General features: G+C 46.9%; 6 protein-coding genes and 1 long non-coding RNA gene across 8 annotated transcripts; 4 read left to right on the forward strand and 3 right to left on the reverse strand.

Moving 5' to 3' along the window:
* Positions 1–68: 68 nt before the first annotated feature.
* LOC136190611 (vesicle-fusing ATPase-like) lies at positions 69–4239 on the forward strand. The gene is made up of 25 exons (XM_065978830.1): positions 69–87; positions 174–270; positions 323–526; positions 579–669; positions 724–781; positions 836–900; positions 951–1007; positions 1062–1102; positions 1160–1232; positions 1282–1351; positions 1402–1521; positions 1578–1620; positions 1672–1783; positions 1835–1885; positions 2262–2376; positions 2549–2736; positions 2785–2880; positions 3009–3165; positions 3216–3416; positions 3464–3543; positions 3591–3725; positions 3773–3834; positions 3890–3941; positions 3994–4049; positions 4101–4239. The coding sequence occupies exons 2-25, from the start codon at positions 179–181 to the stop codon at positions 4120–4122; spliced, it is 2241 nt and encodes a 746-aa protein (XP_065834902.1). The 5' UTR covers positions 69–87; positions 174–178; the 3' UTR covers positions 4123–4239.
* An 88-nt stretch (positions 4240–4327) lies between these two features.
* Positions 4328–5341, reverse strand: LOC136190627 (uncharacterized). Its single transcript, XR_010670586.1, has 3 exons — positions 5194–5341; positions 4906–5033; positions 4328–4857 (listed from the first exon to the last, which is right to left on the reverse strand). It is a non-coding gene; the product is annotated as an uncharacterized lncRNA (long non-coding RNA).
* Position 5342: 1 nt separating this feature from the next.
* LOC136190625 (protein SPO16 homolog) lies at positions 5343–7702 on the forward strand. Its single transcript, XM_065978846.1, has 6 exons — positions 5343–5489; positions 5609–5744; positions 5807–5914; positions 5966–6044; positions 6144–6261; positions 6322–7702. Exons 1-6 carry the CDS (start codon positions 5393–5395, stop codon positions 6462–6464), a joined length of 681 nt encoding a protein of 226 aa, XP_065834918.1. The 5' UTR covers positions 5343–5392; the 3' UTR covers positions 6465–7702.
* LOC136190617 (Golgi reassembly-stacking protein 2-like) lies at positions 6474–8417 on the reverse strand. The gene is made up of 9 exons (XM_065978838.1): positions 8329–8417; positions 8183–8263; positions 8033–8129; positions 7935–7982; positions 7824–7882; positions 7685–7771; positions 7509–7639; positions 7322–7454; positions 6474–7267 (listed from the first exon to the last, which is right to left on the reverse strand). Exons 1-9 carry the CDS (start codon positions 8392–8394, stop codon positions 6602–6604), a joined length of 1368 nt encoding a protein of 455 aa, XP_065834910.1. The 5' UTR covers positions 8395–8417; the 3' UTR covers positions 6474–6601.
* LOC136190061 (trafficking kinesin-binding protein 1-like) lies at positions 8396–11891 on the forward strand. Its single transcript, XM_065978136.1, has 15 exons — positions 8396–8825; positions 8902–8966; positions 9027–9065; positions 9132–9209; positions 9255–9409; positions 9466–9541; positions 9672–9750; positions 9812–9885; positions 9950–10006; positions 10061–10135; positions 10186–10242; positions 10297–10331; positions 10388–10513; positions 10567–10883; positions 11203–11891. Exons 1-15 carry the CDS (start codon positions 8396–8398, stop codon positions 11679–11681), a joined length of 2142 nt encoding a protein of 713 aa, XP_065834208.1. The 3' UTR covers positions 11682–11891.
* On the forward strand, positions 11798–16219 carry LOC136190126 (uncharacterized). Of its 2 annotated transcripts, XM_065978203.1 has the most exons (21): positions 11798–11891; positions 11946–12086; positions 12145–12195; positions 12259–12519; positions 12586–12710; positions 12758–12837; positions 12883–12983; positions 13047–13128; positions 13186–13249; positions 13307–13439; positions 13484–13599; positions 13649–13773; positions 13846–14164; positions 14223–14621; positions 14679–14924; positions 14982–15143; positions 15193–15435; positions 15488–15670; positions 15716–15773; positions 15824–15968; positions 16018–16219. In XM_065978203.1, the coding sequence occupies exons 2-21, from the start codon at positions 11969–11971 to the stop codon at positions 16109–16111; spliced, it is 3105 nt and encodes a 1034-aa protein (XP_065834275.1). In that variant the 5' UTR covers positions 11798–11891; positions 11946–11968; the 3' UTR covers positions 16112–16219. The 2 variants fall into 2 exon arrangements, with proteins under 2 accessions (XP_065834275.1, XP_065834276.1); XM_065978204.1 differs by lacking the exon at positions 11798–11891 and having other exon boundaries at positions 11944–12086.
* On the reverse strand, positions 16080–18962 carry LOC136190134 (uncharacterized). Its single transcript, XM_065978212.1, has 17 exons — positions 18860–18962; positions 18647–18788; positions 18466–18587; positions 18315–18395; positions 18222–18261; positions 18091–18156; positions 17992–18033; positions 17797–17939; positions 17643–17744; positions 17490–17566; positions 17314–17434; positions 17211–17255; positions 17077–17143; positions 16916–17023; positions 16792–16856; positions 16651–16731; positions 16080–16589 (listed from the first exon to the last, which is right to left on the reverse strand). Exons 1-17 carry the CDS (start codon positions 18870–18872, stop codon positions 16249–16251), a joined length of 1656 nt encoding a protein of 551 aa, XP_065834284.1. The 5' UTR covers positions 18873–18962; the 3' UTR covers positions 16080–16248.
* Between the last annotated feature and the right edge of the window lie 353 nt (positions 18963–19315).

The following is a 19315-nucleotide window of genomic DNA, read 5'->3' on the forward strand; positions in this document are numbered from 1 at the left end:
TCGGAATGACGCGGCTGTATCGAGAAATTTAACTTGTGTGGCCTCGTTACGAATTATTGCCCACACCTGCTAGATCTCGTCCTTCAAGTAAATATTGGGCCAAAAATAAATCGAATTATGTACGCATGCGCTCGCTCTATTGCCCCTCCTCTTCTCGCCCCTCTTCTCGTCAGGGGATATGGCTATGAAAGTAGCCAGAAGTCCATCGGACACTGCATCCTTAACAAACTGCGTGTTTGTAAACGATAGCGAATATGAGAGAATATCGAAGTAGCCGTAAACGCCGGGCGAAAGCGACCCCCCGTCTCATCACCTCATCTAGATACGTTAAAATGAACGGAAACGTGCTTCTCACGGCGCGAGGTCATCCAGATATGAAACCAGGCACAATGGGATTCAGTTCGATTCAGCGAAAGTGGCTAACGTTGTCCCTAAATCAGCAAATCACCCTGGAACCATTCAACTTCTCCGGAGACTTCTACATCAGTTCTATGACAGTGTTGGTTGATTTTCTGACTAAGCCAAGGTTGAGAGATACAACAACAGAGATACCTATTGCTTTGTACACGCAATTGCAGGGGTCATCAAACTGAAACTTACGATACAGACAAAATGGCACCAGATTTTACTTTTCAGTTTCGAGATTTGGCCGTTTCGTTGGGCCAGCCGGTGAATGAGCTAAATCTGTGGTGGTGATGGTCATTTATTTGGGGTTCTGTTTAGCTGGGATATAGTTTTGGTGAAAAGAAAATTCTTTCTTTGATTGTAAAATCTATGGAAGGTTAAGGTTACGCGATTGGTTAATTCTGAAAAGAAAAAGGAAGGAGTTGTTTAGTTGCTAACATTGAAATTTTGAAGGGCGGATCTTCAAATCCATCCAAATCTCAAAAAGCATCCAAAGTAAGACCAACTTCAGTTAGTTTTCAAAGTCGATATTTTAAAATTGAAAGGATGCTAAAAGTGGAGTTATAATGAGCAACACTCAAGTAATATTTGAAAGAGCTGAGGCACGGGATATATTGGCATGAAATTTATCTGTAACTGTTTTATGGGAACAATAGGGGGCTCCTCTTTCTTTGCAATTGACTGGAAAATCAAAAGGGTAGGGGCCAAAGCTTATGTTTGAGAGAGCTAACTTGATTAGCTTATGTATGTATAGGACTCAATCCCGTGTTTCTCTCATTAATCCAGACTGGAATTTTCAGGAAATGGGCATTGGCGGTTTAGACGACGTAAGGGAGAATTAATTGGACATTGATCAATTTTTAGTTGGGTTCTTAGGAATTTTCCTGCATTTTTCGACGAGCCTTTGCTTCGCGCGTATTTCCTCCGGATGTGGTCGAGGAGATGGGTACACAGAAGGAAGCGCACGTGTTTGTTTGATCTATATCTATATATCAGGTGCTAAACACGTAAAGGGGATTCTCCTGTTTGGTCCTCCTGGAACGGGTAAGACGCTGATGGCTAGGCAAATTGGGAAAATGCTCAACGCGCGAGAACCTCAGATTATAAACGGGCCAGGTAAAGCGGAAGTCGTCCACATGGGGACTGGGGGACCTAATCTCATTAATGAACAGAGATATTGAATAAGTACGTCGGCGAATCAGAGGCCAACGTCAGGTTACTCCCCCTTACATCCCATTCCCAGATTCGTTCTTAACTTCTTCCCAGACGGTTATTCGCGGCAGCTGAAGATGAACAGAAAAAGGCCGGGAATAACAGTGGTCTTCATATTATTATCTTTGACGAAATCGACGCTATCTGCAAGCAAAGAGGATCGATTGTAAGTGAATTAAGACATGGAGGAGTTTTCAGTTACTGGATTCCTTTTTAGAGTGGCAGCGCAGGCGTACACGATACAGTCGTGAATCAACTTCTTTCGAAGGTACGTTCGCTTGGAAACTTGTCTAGCGTCTCTCACCTTCGCTCGGGGCTCCATCCTCCCTTTCACACTTGCGTAGGGTCACACGCGTACCCTTCTCTCTTCCCGTCAAATCGACGTCGTATCGACGTCGTTGCGCTGCGCGCACGATTCTTGCCTCGGATGCAAAGAAGGCGAATCGTTCGCAGCGCAACGACGTCGACACGCGTCGACCACGAACGAGTTCACTATCGGAACGCCAGGATTCAGTTGGGGTCGTCACCACGTGCACTGTAACCACTTTGTGTTAGTCAGACCCTCCTCCCCCTTCGTGTTGATATACAGTACGTTATTTTTAGCGCGGATGCTCCACTTACTTCGTCTTACTCTTTTTCAATAGATTGACGGCGTCGAGCAGCTAAACAACATTCTCCTTATTGGAATGACGAATCGTCGCGATTTGATTGACGAGGCGCTTCTTCGACCCGGGCGACTAGAAGTTCAAATGGAAATCGGTCAGTAGAAAATGCTGTCACGTGCTAGAGTCAGAACTTGGGATACGCCGTGACTCTTGTTTGGCGTTCGTCCGCATTCCATAGCTTCGGTGAAAGATCTGAGCGCCTTACGGCGAAACTTAACAACATTTGCGCGCGTCACAGTCCAGTAGAATGAGTTACGCTTTCGTAGGTCTTCCCGACGAAAAAGGACGAGTGGATATCTTCAAGATTCACATCGCTAAAATGCAGCAGAACGAGCGACTCGACACTGGCGTCGATATTGCTCGACTTGCCAAACTGACGAAGAACTTCAGCGGGGCAGAAATCGAAGGAGTCGTCCGCGCCGCTCAGTCCCACGCGATGAACCGCGTCATCAAGGTACGCCGCTCTCTCGTCTCTCAAACTTGCCTGTTATTTCTTATCCAGGCTGATTCGAAAGTGCGCGTTGATGCGAAAGCAGCAGAGGAAGTAAAAGTCTTCATGGACGATTTTCTACGAGCCCTTGAAGATGACATCAAACCGGTATGGGAGACAGGCTATTTCCCACGAACGCATCACCCTTTCACATAAACTAATCCTCTTCTTGAGAGAAGGAGTGTTATGTTTATGTAAAAGAGTGATAGAACTTCTCACCGCTCACGTGCTCCCAGGCGTTTGGCGTGAGCGAGGAAGATCTCGAGAAACATCTTCCCAACGGTGTTGTGTCCTGGGGTGATCCAGTCGTAAGAATTCTAGAAGACGCGACCCTTCAAGTGCAGCAAGCCAAAGTTAGCAAGAAAACTCCGCTCTTGACCGTTCTCCTCGAAGGCACGTGTTTGCGGTTATCTCTGTACGGATTAACGAATTAGGCCCCGTAGGTTCCGTTGGGAGTGGCAAAACGGCGCTTGCTGTTCACGTGGCGCGTCTATCAGAATTTCCCTTCGTCAAAGTCGTGTCGCCAGGTGATATGATTGGTTACACGGAGGCATCCAAATGTATGGCGATCAAGAAAATTTTCGACGACGCATACAAATCGCAACTGAGCATCATTGTATTGGACGATATCGAAAGACTAATAGGCAAGCTATAAAAGACTGCCTACTATCTAATAACGTCGCACACATAGAATTCGTTGCTATCGGTCCGCGCTTCTCCAACATCGTTGTACAAACTCTTCTCGTTCTGCTCAAGAAACTGCCCCCGCTGGTTAGGAAATTTCACATCTCTTATTCTTTAATAACAATTGCATTTAGGGAAGGCGTTTATTGGTTTTTGGTACTACAAGTCAGAGAGACGTTCTGGATCAAATGGGACTCATTCAGGCCTTTAACAACGTCATTCACGTCTCAAACATAAGCAAATGCTCAGAACTAATCTCTGCTCTCACAGTCAGATAGTCATATTTAGGTGGTATCTTCGTTTGATTGTCTTTTAGGATTTTGACGTTTTTGAAGCATCAGAATTGGATGAGATTCAAAAGAAAGTGGGAAAACACAGGTTGATTTAGTACAAGCTTACAAAACACATACCGTTTTTCATCATCTTTGATTAGGGTGTGGATAGGAATCAAAAAAGTGATCGTGCTCTCTGAAATGGCGAGACAAGTAATACATCTAATAAATAAACAAATGCAGAGATTCAGTATCTTTTTTTAAGATGCCCAGACATTTGAGGGTGACCAAATTCCTGACTCTTTTGCAAGAAGAAGGCGGGTAAGGCGGGGTCTTTATTACTTGGTACAGCCTAGCATTTCTTCCTCTAAGATTTGAGGGCCCCTCTCTCTAACAATCTGAGATCAACTCGTTCAGAGTGGCAATGATGCGTAGCCAAACTGCTTACTTATGCGCGTAACCAAGTGTAGTGTTTATGTCTTTCATGAGAATCAAGTCTTGTGTCCTCCCACACGCTTCCCGTGTTTACAGTATGCGGCAAAAAAAGTAAAGTTCCGATTCTTATATCTGTTTCAAAGTCCTGAAAAACGGACTATTAGTAAATTGAAGAAATTTAATCGATAGAATTATTCATTACACATTACCCGAACGAAAAAATTAAACAACAAAAAATCGACACGAAAAAAGAAAAAAGAGCAAACTGCTCCGTCAAAAGGGCACAAGACCAAACGGGCCATACGCGCCGTACGCGCCGTACACGTGCACGGCGCGTGTAGGCACAGGCCGTATAGGCATGGGGCGAGGAGCGATCGCGCGCGCCGACGCGGACGCCGCCAGGGGCTCCCAACTGACGTCGAAAGCGGGCCGCGGCGACTGCAAACAGCTGTTCCTCTCTGATGACGTCAGTGACGAATGGCGTCCGAGCTGTCTCAGACGACGTCGCGCATTGGCGAACCACGTTTTCACTTGGGTCGTCTTTAGGTGAGATCGTCGGGCGAGATCGTTGATTTCGTCTCGACTAGGATAGGGTCGATGTTCGTTATGTTCGAACCATTGCTGTAGCACGTGCTTCGATTCAGACGATAAAGTGCATTTTATTCGAGGCCCCACCGCGGGCGGCGGTGGATTTCTACAAAAAACGGCTCGTAGAGGCGAAAGGGACGCTAGTTTTCCTTACTTTTGCCGCGAACGAAAGCGCATGAGCGCCGAAAGGGGGCGCCCAAGACGCTTTTGTTCTAAAATGTAGTGCGCCCGGTCCCAAGCCGTTAGCATTTCTTTTCGGCATTCCGGTGGAAATGGCGTGGTCTGCGGAGAAAAGTGCATAACGCCTAGGAGGCGACGTGCGACGACGCGCGCCCCGCTATAAACCTGCGATTCGAGAAGGCTTATAACTAACGAGGCATTTTGGGCTTTTAGTGCTTCTAGAACAGTTCTGCTGCAAGCGTCTGACATCTACGAGGCTTACGGTAGATATCAGCCGCTATATGGCGCCCTCCTCTGTCCGAGGCCAGCCAGCGACTGCTGGGCCGATCGTTGCGATTGGTTCCCGCGCTTGACGCCTTGTCAATTTCACTTATACGACAGCTGAAGGGTTTCGCCGTTTAGATTTCCGAATGCGTAGCGCGCGGTAAATATGACGAAAGTTCGATTTTTCTCTCACAAAAATGTCTCATTCGCTATCGTGGCCCGTCGTACTGAACTCTAGTCTATCTGGTAGTCAAATTGCAGACATTTTGCGAAGCCAAGGTCATCGCTTACGCGGTAAAGAGTTCGTTCTTTTTCCTTCTTGCCGCACTCGCTACTTAAATTCATTCACAGAAGCGTTTCTCTGTTACGAAGTAGTCTATAAATCAGTTTTGAGTTTTTATTCTTTGATTTAGTGAGCGAAACGACTCTTCCCCACACGTGCATTTATCCTCAGTCATCGGTCGCTTTTATGATCGTGCCACTCAACGAATTATGGCTGAAAGGTGGCACAGAAGCACAACCAAATCTTGATCCGACAATTCTGAGAAGGCAAGACTGCCAAGAGAAACAATAAACAATGCAGTCCTATGCACCACGTTTTTTCTTCGTAGAATTGACAAGTTTCTTCAACTCCACAGACAACGGTATATCCTTGCATCGGGATCTCCTAAAGGTCTCTGCACCGTTGAACAGAACCTTCTCATGGAGTTGCAGCAAAGGTAGTCTCAGTGCCAGCACACACAGTCAGTGTGTTCTGCATGTTTTCTTAGATTGATTGATGACGATGTTGCCACTATACCAGTTCATACCGCTCGTCAGTGCGTCGACTCTATGTTGTCAATAGCAAAGGTTGGTCAGAAGAGTTAGTGTCAAACGTCTTTTATTAATTAATTAAATGACCCTCTGTCTGTTTAGCACGTATCGCTAATGTCTTTCCTTTTTTCTTAGGCTACGTACAAACCTCACGCCGATCTTATAAGAGAACGATTCAAGAGCATGTCAGGTGACAACTGGTCAGAAGAAAAGGCAATACAAACTCTTCTACAGACAGGCATAACGGAACACGGTTGGTTCAACAGTTGAAAGAAAACCGCATCCATTCTCAATTCTCCCGTCTCCTTTTCAGATTGCTTTGTTGTCCTTCAAGGCTGCGGTTCACTCGCAGATGTCGCACTGGCAAGCAAGGAGCAACTCCTCGACTGCAGTCTCGACGCCACGACGGCCGACCTGCTCCTCGAGTTCTTTCAAAACGACTTCATCAGCGCGTAAGACAAACAGTAAGAGATTCTGCAGCATTTATTTGGTCATATACTTGTGGTCTCCCCCCTACAAATTCATTGCACGCCGCATTTACCCTCCCTCCGTCTGCACTATCATAAAGCAGACACGCATGCGTTTCCCCCAGTTTATTGTCCATTATTCGGCGGCGACGTTGTCGTTGTCGGTACATGTATTGTTCCTCTTCCTCCTCCTCCAGCCGTATATAGATCATGATGCGGATGATTGTGAGGAGCCGCTTGAAGAGGAGCCGTATGCGGCGTCTGAAAATTGCCCACGGGAACGGTCGGCGCCGCTCCCCCGACAAGCGGATTAGGAAACGTCGGAATCGTAATCTCGGCTTGAGGTAGAGTCAGAGGCGACGAACGAACGACTTGAACAGCCGCTGGAGCGATCCGCGTAGCCGTTGCTGAAGCCAAATCAGGCGGAGACGACGTTGTCATGGATGGAAGCGATTGATAGGCAGTGGTGTAAATGGACTGCTGCGGTTGGTACATGCCTTGGACTGTCGGTGCGGGTCCTGGTTGCTGATAGGGGGCCGCTGCAGTGGGCACATAGTGCGGTGAAATCGTGCTGCGAACCTCCTCCGTTTCCTCCTCCTTCAGATAGGTTTGTAAAACCGGTTGGGCGACGAGCGGTGGCTGCGGCTGAGGCTGCAGTGGCGGCGGCTGATTTTGGAGCTGCTGCGGCTGCGATAGCATGGAAAGCGATTCCACGTTTGTCGTGATCTCGTCAATTGTGGCTTGGGGTTGGTGATGGGGCGTCGTCGGCTGAGACGGAACTCTGAGAGAAACCTAGTCAAAATAAGTAGTATTTTAATTAAAAAAGAAGAATCACTTGGATTTTACTTCTGAGAATCCGTCTTCGACGTTGTCAGCAGTCGGTGGACCAACTCTGGTCGTTTCAGCTAGAACAGAAGTAAGTGGGACGCGTTGACGTGGAATACGATGAAGATAGCCATATCCAAGTTCACAACCAAGCCTACAAAGGATATCCAAAAAAAGAGAAACGGTCTGAGAACGACATTGGCTTTACAGTCCGTCTCCTCCCCATTTGGAATTCGGTATAATTTCAACCTCTCGGCATCGATCAGAGCGAGTGTTGTATACAAAGAGCTTCAAAGGCTTTCCGTTGGCATTCTCAACCATATCCCAGAAATCATCAGGCTAAAAGGGAATAGATAATTTTTTTTGAAAAACCAATTTGCTAACCTCATTGATCATGACATCAGAGCCAATAATGTAATCATAGCCAGGGTCAAGGCCGGCTACTTCAGCAGGTGATGATGGACTCACATCCTACATATCGATTTTTCAATGTATTTTTAGAACATCTTCCTTATGAACTCACCATGACATGCCACACATGTTTATTGGCTTCCTCAAACGAGGTAAATCGAATACTAACGCCTATATATCCAGTATAATCAACATACACTACACTCTTCCTCTAAAATGGTACCTAGAAGACCCTGACCACCCCAGTGGGCATTCGGATGCAACGTGAGATCTGGAAAAATATATTGACGTCATTACTACCCCGGATGCGTTTTCCTATACCTCTGCATTCCTGATACTTGCTGCTATAGACTCTCATCACTACCGAATGGTTTTCATACTTTTTCAGTATGTCCCGGAGCTGTTCGTTATCTTCTTTCTACAGGCGACATCCTATCGCGGTTTATCTCCTTTCGCTTCTCTCTCTCTTACCAGTCGCACGTTATCGAGACTGATAATGTAGTCGAAGTACGATTCCAAGCCGGCTTTCTGTCCTGGCGAATTGTCCTGTATCTAAAATGCGACGCCGCCCCTATTTACCCCCAAGTTTCCGTTCACCTCGCGCAGCGTGCTTTTACCCGAAGTACGTGGTAGCCGTCTGTCCCGCCGCCAGGAATATCGGGTAAAGAAGATCCCTGTCCCATAATGTTCCACGTTTCTAAATACAGTGAGCTGCGCGCGCTAGAACATCCGGCAAGTTGTTTTGTACGGGTCTGTCCAGCAAAGTTTTTGTTCCCATTTGCAGAGCAACGGCTCTTTCGCTTCAACGAAACGCTGGATCTTCACCTCGCAAGCCGCAAAGACACTCCGACTGTCGTTCGCGATTCGCCGACGCCCGACGCAGACGCGACGACGCCTCTGATCGGAATCGACGCGAATCGAGACGCGCTCGGACCGGCGGTGGGCGCCGAAGTCGATCCGATCGACGAAACGGTGACGGAAGACGCAAAGGAAGAAATCTACGAGGTCGATCCGTCGACCGATAGCGGGGCCCCTTTGTTCCCTTCGTCGACAAACGTGCGAGATAGTCTCTCGCTGCTTCTCAACGACGTCGATAGTGCAACGCGACTCAGGCGTAAGGAAGAGATTGGGATTAATTTTATCCTATGATTATTTTTTTATAAAAAAAATTCTGATTCGTTTTTTTCTAGTTGCCGGCTATAGTTCACGTGATTACACTGATGGGGTTGATGAAGAAGAAGCTGCCTTGCAAGAGGTACAGTACTCCTACAAAACGACACCTCAAAGTTTTGTAAAGGCAATGAAATGTTTTCAGAGAGAAGCTGATTTGGAATTAGCGGCGAAAGTGGGAAAGGTAAAGAGATCACATGACTCTAAGAGCTACTCTCTTTTTCCCTAATAATGCCCGTCTTGTTTCCAGGCTCTCGTTCAAAAGAACGAGGCTCTTCAAAATGAGCTAGCAATGTCTGCTTCGCGTCAAGCCGAAATGGAGGATAGCGTAAGTGCAACGGGGTAAAAAATTCGAAGAATGAATTCCTTTTAGATGAAGCAATTGGCTCACGAGTTGGCGCAGAAGGAGTCCCTGCTTAGGGAAATGACAAAGGAGTGGCGAGAGCAGGAGTTTTCTCTTCTCTATCCGCGCTCCTACGATTCGGATTGCGATTCAGAAGTGGGTCGCTATATGACTGGAAGCAAGAGGTAGGAAGAAGAGAGAATCAGATGATCAGGCAATTCATAGTATTGTTTATAAATAGTCCTTCTATTTGCTCGGAGGATCTACAGGAGGAATGTCGTCATTTGAAAGCGACGAACTCGGAACTTCTTGACGAAGTGAGTGAGGGGAACCTCTCTCTTGCGAGAGCAATGTTTTCTGTCACTATTATTACTTCCTACCATTATTACTTCCTATTATTGGATTCACTCTATATTAAGAGAGGTATTCTGCTGTCTGTTGCCTTAGGGTCATCGGCTTCGTCTTGAAACGGTTCAGATGGAGAAGCAGGAAGCCGAGTTGGTGTCGCAGTGTCTACAAAAACTCAGTAAACGTTTAAAATATTGACAAAAGAAAGCGGGGTAGGCTAACATTGGATTTGTTTCTAGCTGAAGCAGACGAAAGAATAGCCCGACTAATAGAAGATTCCGATCAAAAGGCAGAGGAAGTTGCAAAGCACGACGTGAGGACAATAGAAGAGGAATTTTTTCCTGGCTCTTAAATTGGCTTTTTTTCTCTCACTCTAGAACGAAGCAAAACGTTTGAAACATACGCTAGAAGAGTTGGAGGAAAAGGGCAGCGAGGTAATTAATTAATTATTATTAGTGTGAGAGATTCGCTAAATTTTCCTCGCCTAGTTCGTTCGCAGCGATAAGGAGTTAAAGGAACAGCTGACGTTGGCGAGCCAACGAGAAATGGAACTTCAAATGCAGGTAGACAGTTGCGAAATTTCCAAAAAATGTTTCTCTTAGTTCGTTTGAAGGTAAACGAGCTGCAGAACAAATACGAAGAATGCCATAAAATGCTAAAAACTGCACAGGTCAGATTCACGCAGAACAGAGAATTTTTTCCCCTCCCCGAACCTTTTTATTAGGAAGAAGTTCAATTTTGGAGAGAGAAAAACATCACGTACGCAGCGCAGGTCCTTCCACACATTTTCAATTTCTCATTCTTTCTAAAAATAGCGGTTCTCCGACGGCTTTTCCTCGAAAGGGTACCCTACAAGACGAGCTCGAAGAAGCGATAGAAAAAGAGCTCTTCGATCCACCGACAACCGACGACATTCCCTCGACGTCGACCCCCCGAAAATCGTATTAGAAATAGAACGCGTTTTCGAAACTCTTTCTACCAGCGGCTCCCTTAGAAAAATCGCGCCCGTGAGAACGCACAAAGTCCTCGAAACCGTCCGAGCCGCCTCGCAACAGCGACGCAATTCGGCTCCCCTCGCGTCGCGTCCTCCCTTGGACTTCAGCTTAGATTCCGGTCTCGCCGACAACGTTCTCGATCCCGACGACACTCTGCCTTCATCCGCGACGGCGGACGAAGAAACGACGCTCGTTCCCGGCTCCAAAGTAGCGAAAAACTCCGAGACGGAGAAAGTGAACGTCCAGTGGCACACCGTCGATCGCGTCCACGTGTTCGCCGCGCCGGAGAAACTTCAGATAGTGAAACCGTTAGAAGGTAAGAAGCGTTCGAATAGAAATCGTCCTTGAGTCCTTTGATCCCATTAATCCTAATCTGGTTTTTCCTTGTGTCCCTTTGCTAAACCTCTAACTGGTTTTTTCTCTCTCTTTTTGTTGCAGTCTTGGCGTTTGCCTTGATATTTTGTTGCCTATTTAATTCCGTCTTTCTCGTATGTGCCTTTCTCTTCTGTGGCCTCGTTTTGTGTGCCCCCGTTCTGATCGTTCTCGCTTTCGCGCTGCTATTCTGATCTGTGTTTTTTCTTCTCTTTTTTGTCTGTCTGTTCTTCTTTCTTCGTCGTCGCCGCCGGATTGATCAGGATCGAGAACGTTGCACAAGTGGCAGATGCTCGCGTCGGATCGCGGCTCCGTTCGTCTCGAAGACACCAAACTGACTGAAAAATCGTCCGGAATCAAAGTGAAGCAGCGCGAAGCCGGAGTGCCGTCGCCGTTGCCGACGAGAAAAGAAAATCGCAAGAAAGGATTCAGCGGACTCGTGCATCGATCTTCGGCGCCGGTAAATAGGTCGGAAAGTGAGCAAGGTACCGTCGCCGCTACGAAAACGGCGACGGCGGCGGTGGTGCCTCCACCGAAACGCGACGGTGGATTGGAGTCGTTTGCGTATTTGAATAGCGTCTTGGGGCGAACTCCGGTCGTCGGTGGTGGGTTGATATCGCGGAAACAATCGGTGCAGATCGCCCGATTGTTGAGCGGCGTTAAAGTGCAGCATCCGACGTCGACGTCGGCAGGAACTCCGCTGCATACAATACGCACCGATTCAGACGAGTCCTTAGAATAGAACCTTAGCACCTATTATTAGTATTCAGTTACTTACACACTATTCAGAATGGTTATGATAGGATTTTTGAGACTGATGGGGGCGAATGATTTTGTAGTCACCTCTTTTATATCAGGATTTGTCTTTAATCGATTATCTAACTCTGGCTTTCTATGCGTAGACAGCCTTTCAGATTGAACTCCACTATAATACATCAAGACAAAATTTAAAGTACTCTTTTTTAAAAGCTTTTGTTCGTTTTTAATTAATAGTGACCCGTATTAGGTGTATCGCACCGGTGTACGACAATGTTCTCGCGTCGCCGCTCGTCGACCACGCTGAAACCCCTATGGGAATGGACCTCGGAGGATACGTGCCGTTGGCTTGTAGAGCACAACTTCCACTACCTCATTGACTCGTTTAAAAGTACGAGACATTATTTGATCATAAGGGAGTCCATGCATAAACGTTGCCGTGTGACCAGGTCGCGACGTAACGGGACAAGTCCTCAGTCGCACTACAGGTCAATTTCTCGGTGAGAGAGATCAATGCATGGGGCGTGTCGTGTCAACACCCTCGCCTTTTCTCTTGTTTTCAGATGAGCTGGCGGTGCCGTCGGCTGAAGAACGAGAACGCCTATTGACGTCCATATTCGAACTCAAGGCGTTGTCTCCACTGAGGAGAGAATCGCGAGAAGATGCCGTTGCTCCGGTCACTCCGCCTTTGCCGACGTCTTCGGTTATTGGAGACGAAAGCAGAACTCACGCCAATTCGAGTCCGATTGGTCGTTCTCCTTGGAAGAGAAGCCTGTCGTTTACTCCGGAGTCGAGTTCGAGAAATAGGAGGATATCTCTTCACGGTGCATTGATTTATTGATTGGCGGCTTCAATCGATTATGAACTCTTTCTCTCTCTTTTGTATTCAGCTTCGGTGACGAGACGAAAATCGACTCAGCAGTTGCTTAGACTAGGCGGAACGCGCAGTCCTTTCCATAGCAACCGGTCTTCGCTCGTTGGCGTTGAGGAAGGACACGTGTCCTCGCTTTCGCAAGTACAGTCTGATAGAATGAGTGAACAGTCTTTCTGAGCTTTACGTAGGGGTCAGTCAAAGTATACGGAGGCATACTGAGACGTGAGATTGAATACAAAACCGTTGCTTTATCGTCAGAGACTACAGCGTAAGAAGTCTATCTGCGGAGAGAAAAGATTTATCTGCCTTTTAGGAAGGAGCTCGTCGAAATGGTTTTGGAGAAATATGACGTAACGACGCGCGATCCCAATCTGTATTATATTGCGATGGAAAAATCGTCATCCAATCGAAGAGGTAGAAAAGCAACGTTGATTCAAAAAAAACTAGTCATTAATTTTTTAAAACGAATTTTTTCAGAGACCCGTTCCCAGACTGTTGTGTTGGATGACGAAGATTGTCCGCTTGTCCTTCAGACAAATTCCCTTGAATGTGCATTCAAGTATCGATTCTTTTTCGCTCTCCATAAAAACCGCGTAAAGGACATAAAACGTTTCAGGTTTCATCTCCGAGCAAGAGACGGTCGTCTCGTCAAAGTCCACGGTTCTGACATATCCCCTGGGGTGAGTACAACGCGTGCACCGTTTACCGTCTCTTAGCCGTCGCCTCCGCCGCTCTAGATCAGCTACAAGAGCGTTTACATAGCCGAAAAGACAACCGCTCGAGAACTGACTCGACTAATATCAAAGGTCTACAGCTCGAAACCGTTACCAATGTCTATTTACTTATGCGAAGTGTCGAAGACTCACGGAAGTAAGAGTACGAGCATCCACACGTTATTAATTGTGCTGTCGTAGGCAAAAGACCAATCGATGACGACGAGCTGCCACTTGTGCTGATGGATACCTGGAAACCAGAAGACGCTTTCGAGTTTCATCTTCTTCAAAAGGAAACGAGCCGAGGCAGCAATGAGGTATATTAGCACATTAGATACGACACTGTTATTGACTGCCTCCTCGAAGATGATCAGCTCTGTTTCGCTGGGCGACAGTGGAGTCGAACAGGACATTCAAAAAGAGCACTCCAACACCGCAATGACGTCGGAAGACGTCACCGACTCTTTACAGAAAGCCCAGTCTTATTTGAGGTAAAACAGAATAGGAGTTAATTAGCTGACCTGACTCCCTATACAACAACACCTCGCGTTCTCCGGCCTCAGTCTCACAGGAATGAGCGTCGGAAGCGTCGACACGTTTTCGCCTACGTATCAAGATTTCGACTACGATCTTTCAGCGGGACGACTTCGACTGGAAACGAGCCGTTTCGGCACGCCCGACTTGGTGCCGTTGGGCCACGCCGCGGCGGCGGCGGCGGAGGCGTCTACGAGTGAGAGCGCCGTCGCTCCGACCGTCGTCAGTTTAGCCGATCTGAGCCAACTTCGAGTGCGTCCGGACAATATAATGAACATCGTGGAGGAAGACGAGGACGAGAACGGCGACGAAGACACCGAAACGATCAAATCGACGTCGGACACCGAAGTATCAGTGACTGAAATCGCGTCATTATGTCCGTTCTTACTTAGTTTCCGCTCTATAGGAAGTCTTTCTGTATCAGTCGCCCACTTTGCCATCTTCGTCGGAACTCTACAGTCTGCTCGAAGACTTCCGGCTGTTTCCTCTCGAAATACCGACGCCGGATAGCCGAGTTTGCGACTGGGGAATCGCTTTGGATAGCCGTCTTCGGCGAAAGCGTCAGAGCTACGAGAGCAGGCGTTTGAGTATAGATAGTCGAGACAGTAGCGTCAGCCAACAGGTGCACAGTCGAACGAGCAGCGACGGCCTAGTCGGTCGGTTGCCCTTTACGCCGAGAGCGTCGCTCAGCACGGAACCACCTCCACGATGTGCAGGCCAAATAGATTCGGTTCTCTACGTGAAGACGTTAGTGCGTGGTAGTCCTCTTGGCGGCGAACTGGCCGTGGGAGATGTTATAGTCGAGGTATGCTGGATATTTAGCGTAATTAGTTAATGATGCATTTGATTTTTCTCGTCGTAGATAAATGGATTGTTGGCCTTTCGTCTTTCGCCCGGCGACGCTATGACTTGCTTACAGAATTCGGAAATGTCTACTCTTAGATTGGTTATTGGTAGACGGTTAGGAATGCAGCTGCAAGGTGACGGTGTTCGCGAGACTTCAACTTCAGTGGAGAAAGATCGAGAAGACCTGGTTCAACAGGTTAGCAAACTTGAACAAGAGATAGCCGGTCTAATAAATGAAAACGAGCGACTTCTATCGGATCAAGTAAGCGCTTAGAAGAAAAAAAAGAACGAAACACTTTTTTTGATAGAGGTCGCGTAGGAAATCTTACAAAAGGAGTGTTCTAGCTCTCATGAGCGAATCGAGCTGTCCTATGGAGCTTTGAGAGAACTTAGTCAAGACATCGAAGCGTTGCAGCAGCAGCAGATGAAACGACATCGGGAAATGGAAGAACGGCGAAAGGCGGACGAAGAGCAGAAGAAGGTAAACATACATTTATTTTATTAAAAAAATGGAACATGTTGTATTAAAGAGAGATGCTGCTGTGATTGGTGATCTTCGAAAGGAGTTGGCTGCTCTCAAGGAAATAGAAGCGGGCGATGCATTGAAAGAGACTTGCAAGGAATTGAGATTGAAAGTGTTTCAACTGGAAGCCAATTGCCTTAAGCTCGAGGAGACTTTGAAATCGGAGAAAATGGCAAAGACGTTGCTGAGTCAGAGACTAAAGAATCAAGAGGAAAAATGTCGTGAACTAGAAAGAATTTCTCTGACTCGCGTAAGGAAAAGGAGTAGAATTAATAGTTGTCATTGTATAGTATTTTATTTAGGGGGCTTCCTCTGGACGGCTGGAGAAGCTAGAAGAACAGCTGAGGCACAGGGAAGACTTGATTGGTGGCTTGAATGCGGCGCTCGTACAACTCCAACGATCTCGCTCAGCAGAAGTAGGCGAACTGGAGAGGGAGTTGATGCATTTGAGAAAATCAGCTGCCAGCATGGAAGCCAATTTGACAGTGAGTGGGATCAGAGTTTATTCAGTTGTTATCATCTTTATGTAGGACGTGGGGGATTCGGATAGGGAAGCTTTAGCCAAGGCCGTCAGATCTCAAAAGACACGTATAGTCCATATGGAAAGGGAGACGCAGAAGCACAGATTTCGTCTTTAGAGCTGAGAACCGTTGCCGCGGATCTCCAGGAAGAACGTCAGCGTCGGAAAACGGCAGAAGATCGAGCTGATCAATTGGCTGTTGCATTGAAAAACAAGTTTCTCGAATCAGATCGAAGGACAGCGACGTCCCAGGGAGAAAATGGGTACGTAAATCACCAACGTTCTTGGTTTTCTAAGGGTTTACTTCATCAGAGAAACCGCTCAGAAGCGACTGGATAAATTGACAGCTCTAGTTCTCCAACAAGCACCAGAAATTCTTCATAGCTTTGATTCAGAATTTGTATAAAGCGCAAGCAAGGTACATACAAATAATGTCTACAAATCGGCACCAGTAAAATTCAACATAAAAAAGCACAACACAAAAAAGCGCAACACAAAGTCAAAGCGCGTAAGCAATAGAAAGCGGCATTTTTTTCGAACAAATTAAACTCTGCTACTTGTAGACACGGAATCTTGCAAAGACTTTTTCTCCGCGTTTCGAATTTTCGACACGAAGACGCTGCTAAGTAACAAGAAGAGCCCGCACGCGGAAAAAACGACGATATAGCCCAAGCCAATGCTGCAGCCCTTCGCGTCCGTGTTTCCCGGCAGCGAAGCACCTTGCCCCGTGTCCAAGAGAAGCCCCCCTATTGGGGTGGCAATCACCTGGGGAATGATGAGCGCTTGATGCCACACAGCGAGATCTTTCGCCGTGTCTTTTTCCTTAGGTAAGACGTCGATTACGAGAGCGAAATCGACGGCTATGTAGCATCCGTACGATAGTCCTAGGCGCGTTGTGAGAGTGTGAGAGAGAGCGACGTGGGGAAGAGTGCCTCTAAATCTCACCGAATACGCACGCAACGGCAATGGCGGGATAGTAGTAGGGTAGGGATGCAAGGCCCGCACAACACGCGCTCATAGCGAATGCTAAAATACAGGATAAATATTATTTCGAAACCGAAAGGCAAGGTGGATGGCTGGGAGTACCGGCTATCCAAACGAATGGCTTTCGCGTTCGAAAACGGTCAGATAAATAACCACAAATAACAGAGCTAAGTAGGTAGATGCAATTTAATCCCGCTCTATTTTATTGCTACGTACAGTTAGTTACCTTATGGCTGCACATACGAGTAGGGCCAGCATGGCCATTGCCACGGCGCTTTCCGGTGACTTGCAGCCGGGTATAGGTACGACGTCTTGAAACCAGTATTGCAAATAGCTAATAAGCGAATCGTTATAATATAAGCATTGGAGTCGTATTTCGCCACTTACATTACCACGGTAGATAGTCCTATCTGCAGTAAAAACCTCGTGAAAAACACGTACCGAAAATTGTGCTCTGTTTAATTAATTAATTAGCGAAACAAATCAACGAGACGTTCGTGGGGAAAAGAATATTTCGGTACCTTTGAGCGGTTGCCAGTAACCAACTATAATAAGAGTTTTCCAGTCTGTAGGTAGAGTCGTTATATGAACTGGAAAAGGGTTCTGAGTTTGCTGATGTCTCACTGATTCTTTCCTGTATCACTTCGGGAGATAGCGGCGTTTCTTTCGTCGAAACGAGCGTAATAAGAATCGAAATGGCTAATATGACGTACATAAGCGAGAACGTGCCATAATCAGTTAAAGTCTGTGAAAAAGAAGCACGTGCGTGCAATCTATGGGCTTTCATTGTTGCTGCTTACGTCATAGAAATAACCGACTCCGGCTCCAACAAGAAGCCCAATCAGCGTGAGAGAGCCCATGATACCAGAAGCAAGTCCTGGGAAGAATCAGGGAAGGTAAGAAAGGGGGAGGGTAATAATTAATTAGGATCTCTCTTCCCGCCGGTCATATACCTCTTTGGCACTTGTCGACCTTGTCTGCTATCAGACCGTTGTAGGCGACGCTGATAATAGCATAGCAAGCGGTTCCAATAAGAAAAAAGAAACTGTAGGCAACTAGGAGAGGGAATGAGAAAGGAATCCCCCTCCCCCTCCCTGTTTTTCTTACCGAGATACTTTATCTCGTGTTCGTGAGCGCTTGTCGAATTTGTTGAATTTGCGTCGTCATCTGATTTGGATGGCTTGTCCGGGCATAGAGGCTTTGGTTGCGTTTCATTGCACGGGGTTGTTGAGTCGTTTTCGCTTCCGTTTCTGCATTCATACGAAAGAGGTTTGATTTCTCTTTCAAAAAAAGATGAAGTACCTTTGTGATCCCCCTATAGCAGCCATTCCGACAAACGAGATACTATAATAAATAGAGTAAATGAAAATACGGACGGTATTCCATGACAAAGTGTAGTACATGATTACGATTGTAGCTACTGCCATATAAGGCCGTCTCCTTCCGTACTTAGATGTTGAATGATCACTAGAAAAAAAATGTATATTCATATAGCAGCAGCTCATTTTCTTTTTTCTAGAGCACAAGTTTACCTGAACGTGCCAATGAGTGGACTCACAACAAAGGAGACAACTTCAAAAACAAAAGGCATTATCAAAATTCTGTAACGTTCTTTTGTCTTTTACTCGATCCCACGGCGGCGACGACGCCAAGCGCTTTTCCTTTGCCGCCGTTCCCCGCCAATCTTTCGATTTGAGAAGGAAGTACTGGGGAAACGCACGTTAGTACAATATAGCAACATTAATTAAATTAATTAATTAATTAATACGCTATTACTTTCAACAGATAACAAAAGGAACAAAAATTGCGTTCCAAACGACGTCGCGCACAATAGAATCAGTCTCAACTTCGACATGAGTCGCTTATTCAGCGAGGAACGTTCGACAAATTCGCTCGTACTAAAGGATCGGAAGAGGAGGAAGTCAGCTTGCGTTCGCGGTCTCGTTTTTCCGCTTACACAGACGCGTTCGCTTCCTCCTCCTCCTCCTCCTCCGCGACCGCCGCGTCGCCGTTGTAAACCGCTTCGGTATCGGAAGCGGGAGAGTCGAACGCGCAGTCTCCGTCGGCCGTGAGGAGCGTCAACTCTTTCATCTCCAGTTCTACGCGAGAAAAATCTCGTCTAGCTCGACTCGAGAAACTCGTTTTGTCGAACGGGAGACAAGCTGTGTACCATTTTCCGGCATCGATAAAAGCTCAATCCCAGGAGAAACGCTCGCGCGTCGGACAACAGGAAAGACAGATCGACCACAAGGAATTGCACCACGTGACTATATTGTATGTGGGCTACCGGACGAATGGCGGTGACATCGCTTGCCAGAGCGACATCTTCATTTCTCCGGCACGCTGTTACCCGAGTCGAATTGATAAATGGCACGCAAAAGGCGCACGTCAACGATTTCGTTTTCTACCAGCTCGCGTTCGACGATAGCCGATCGAACGCAATCGTATGGAAGAGAGCCGTTCTGCAAGGACAAGGAGGTCGCGCAAAGTTGTCCGTTCCTTTCGATATTCAGTACGCCGCGAGCCTTTACGACAGACACGCCCACACGCAATTGCACTCGAGAAAAACAAGTGGAGAAAATGGCTGCTCCATCGTCATTACAGCCGACGAATTTGGCCTTCCTGT

Source organism: Oscarella lobularis, chromosome 8 (assembly GCF_947507565.1).
Source record: "Oscarella lobularis chromosome 8, ooOscLobu1.1, whole genome shotgun sequence".
NCBI lineage: Eukaryota > Metazoa > Porifera > Homoscleromorpha > Homosclerophorida > Oscarellidae > Oscarella > Oscarella lobularis.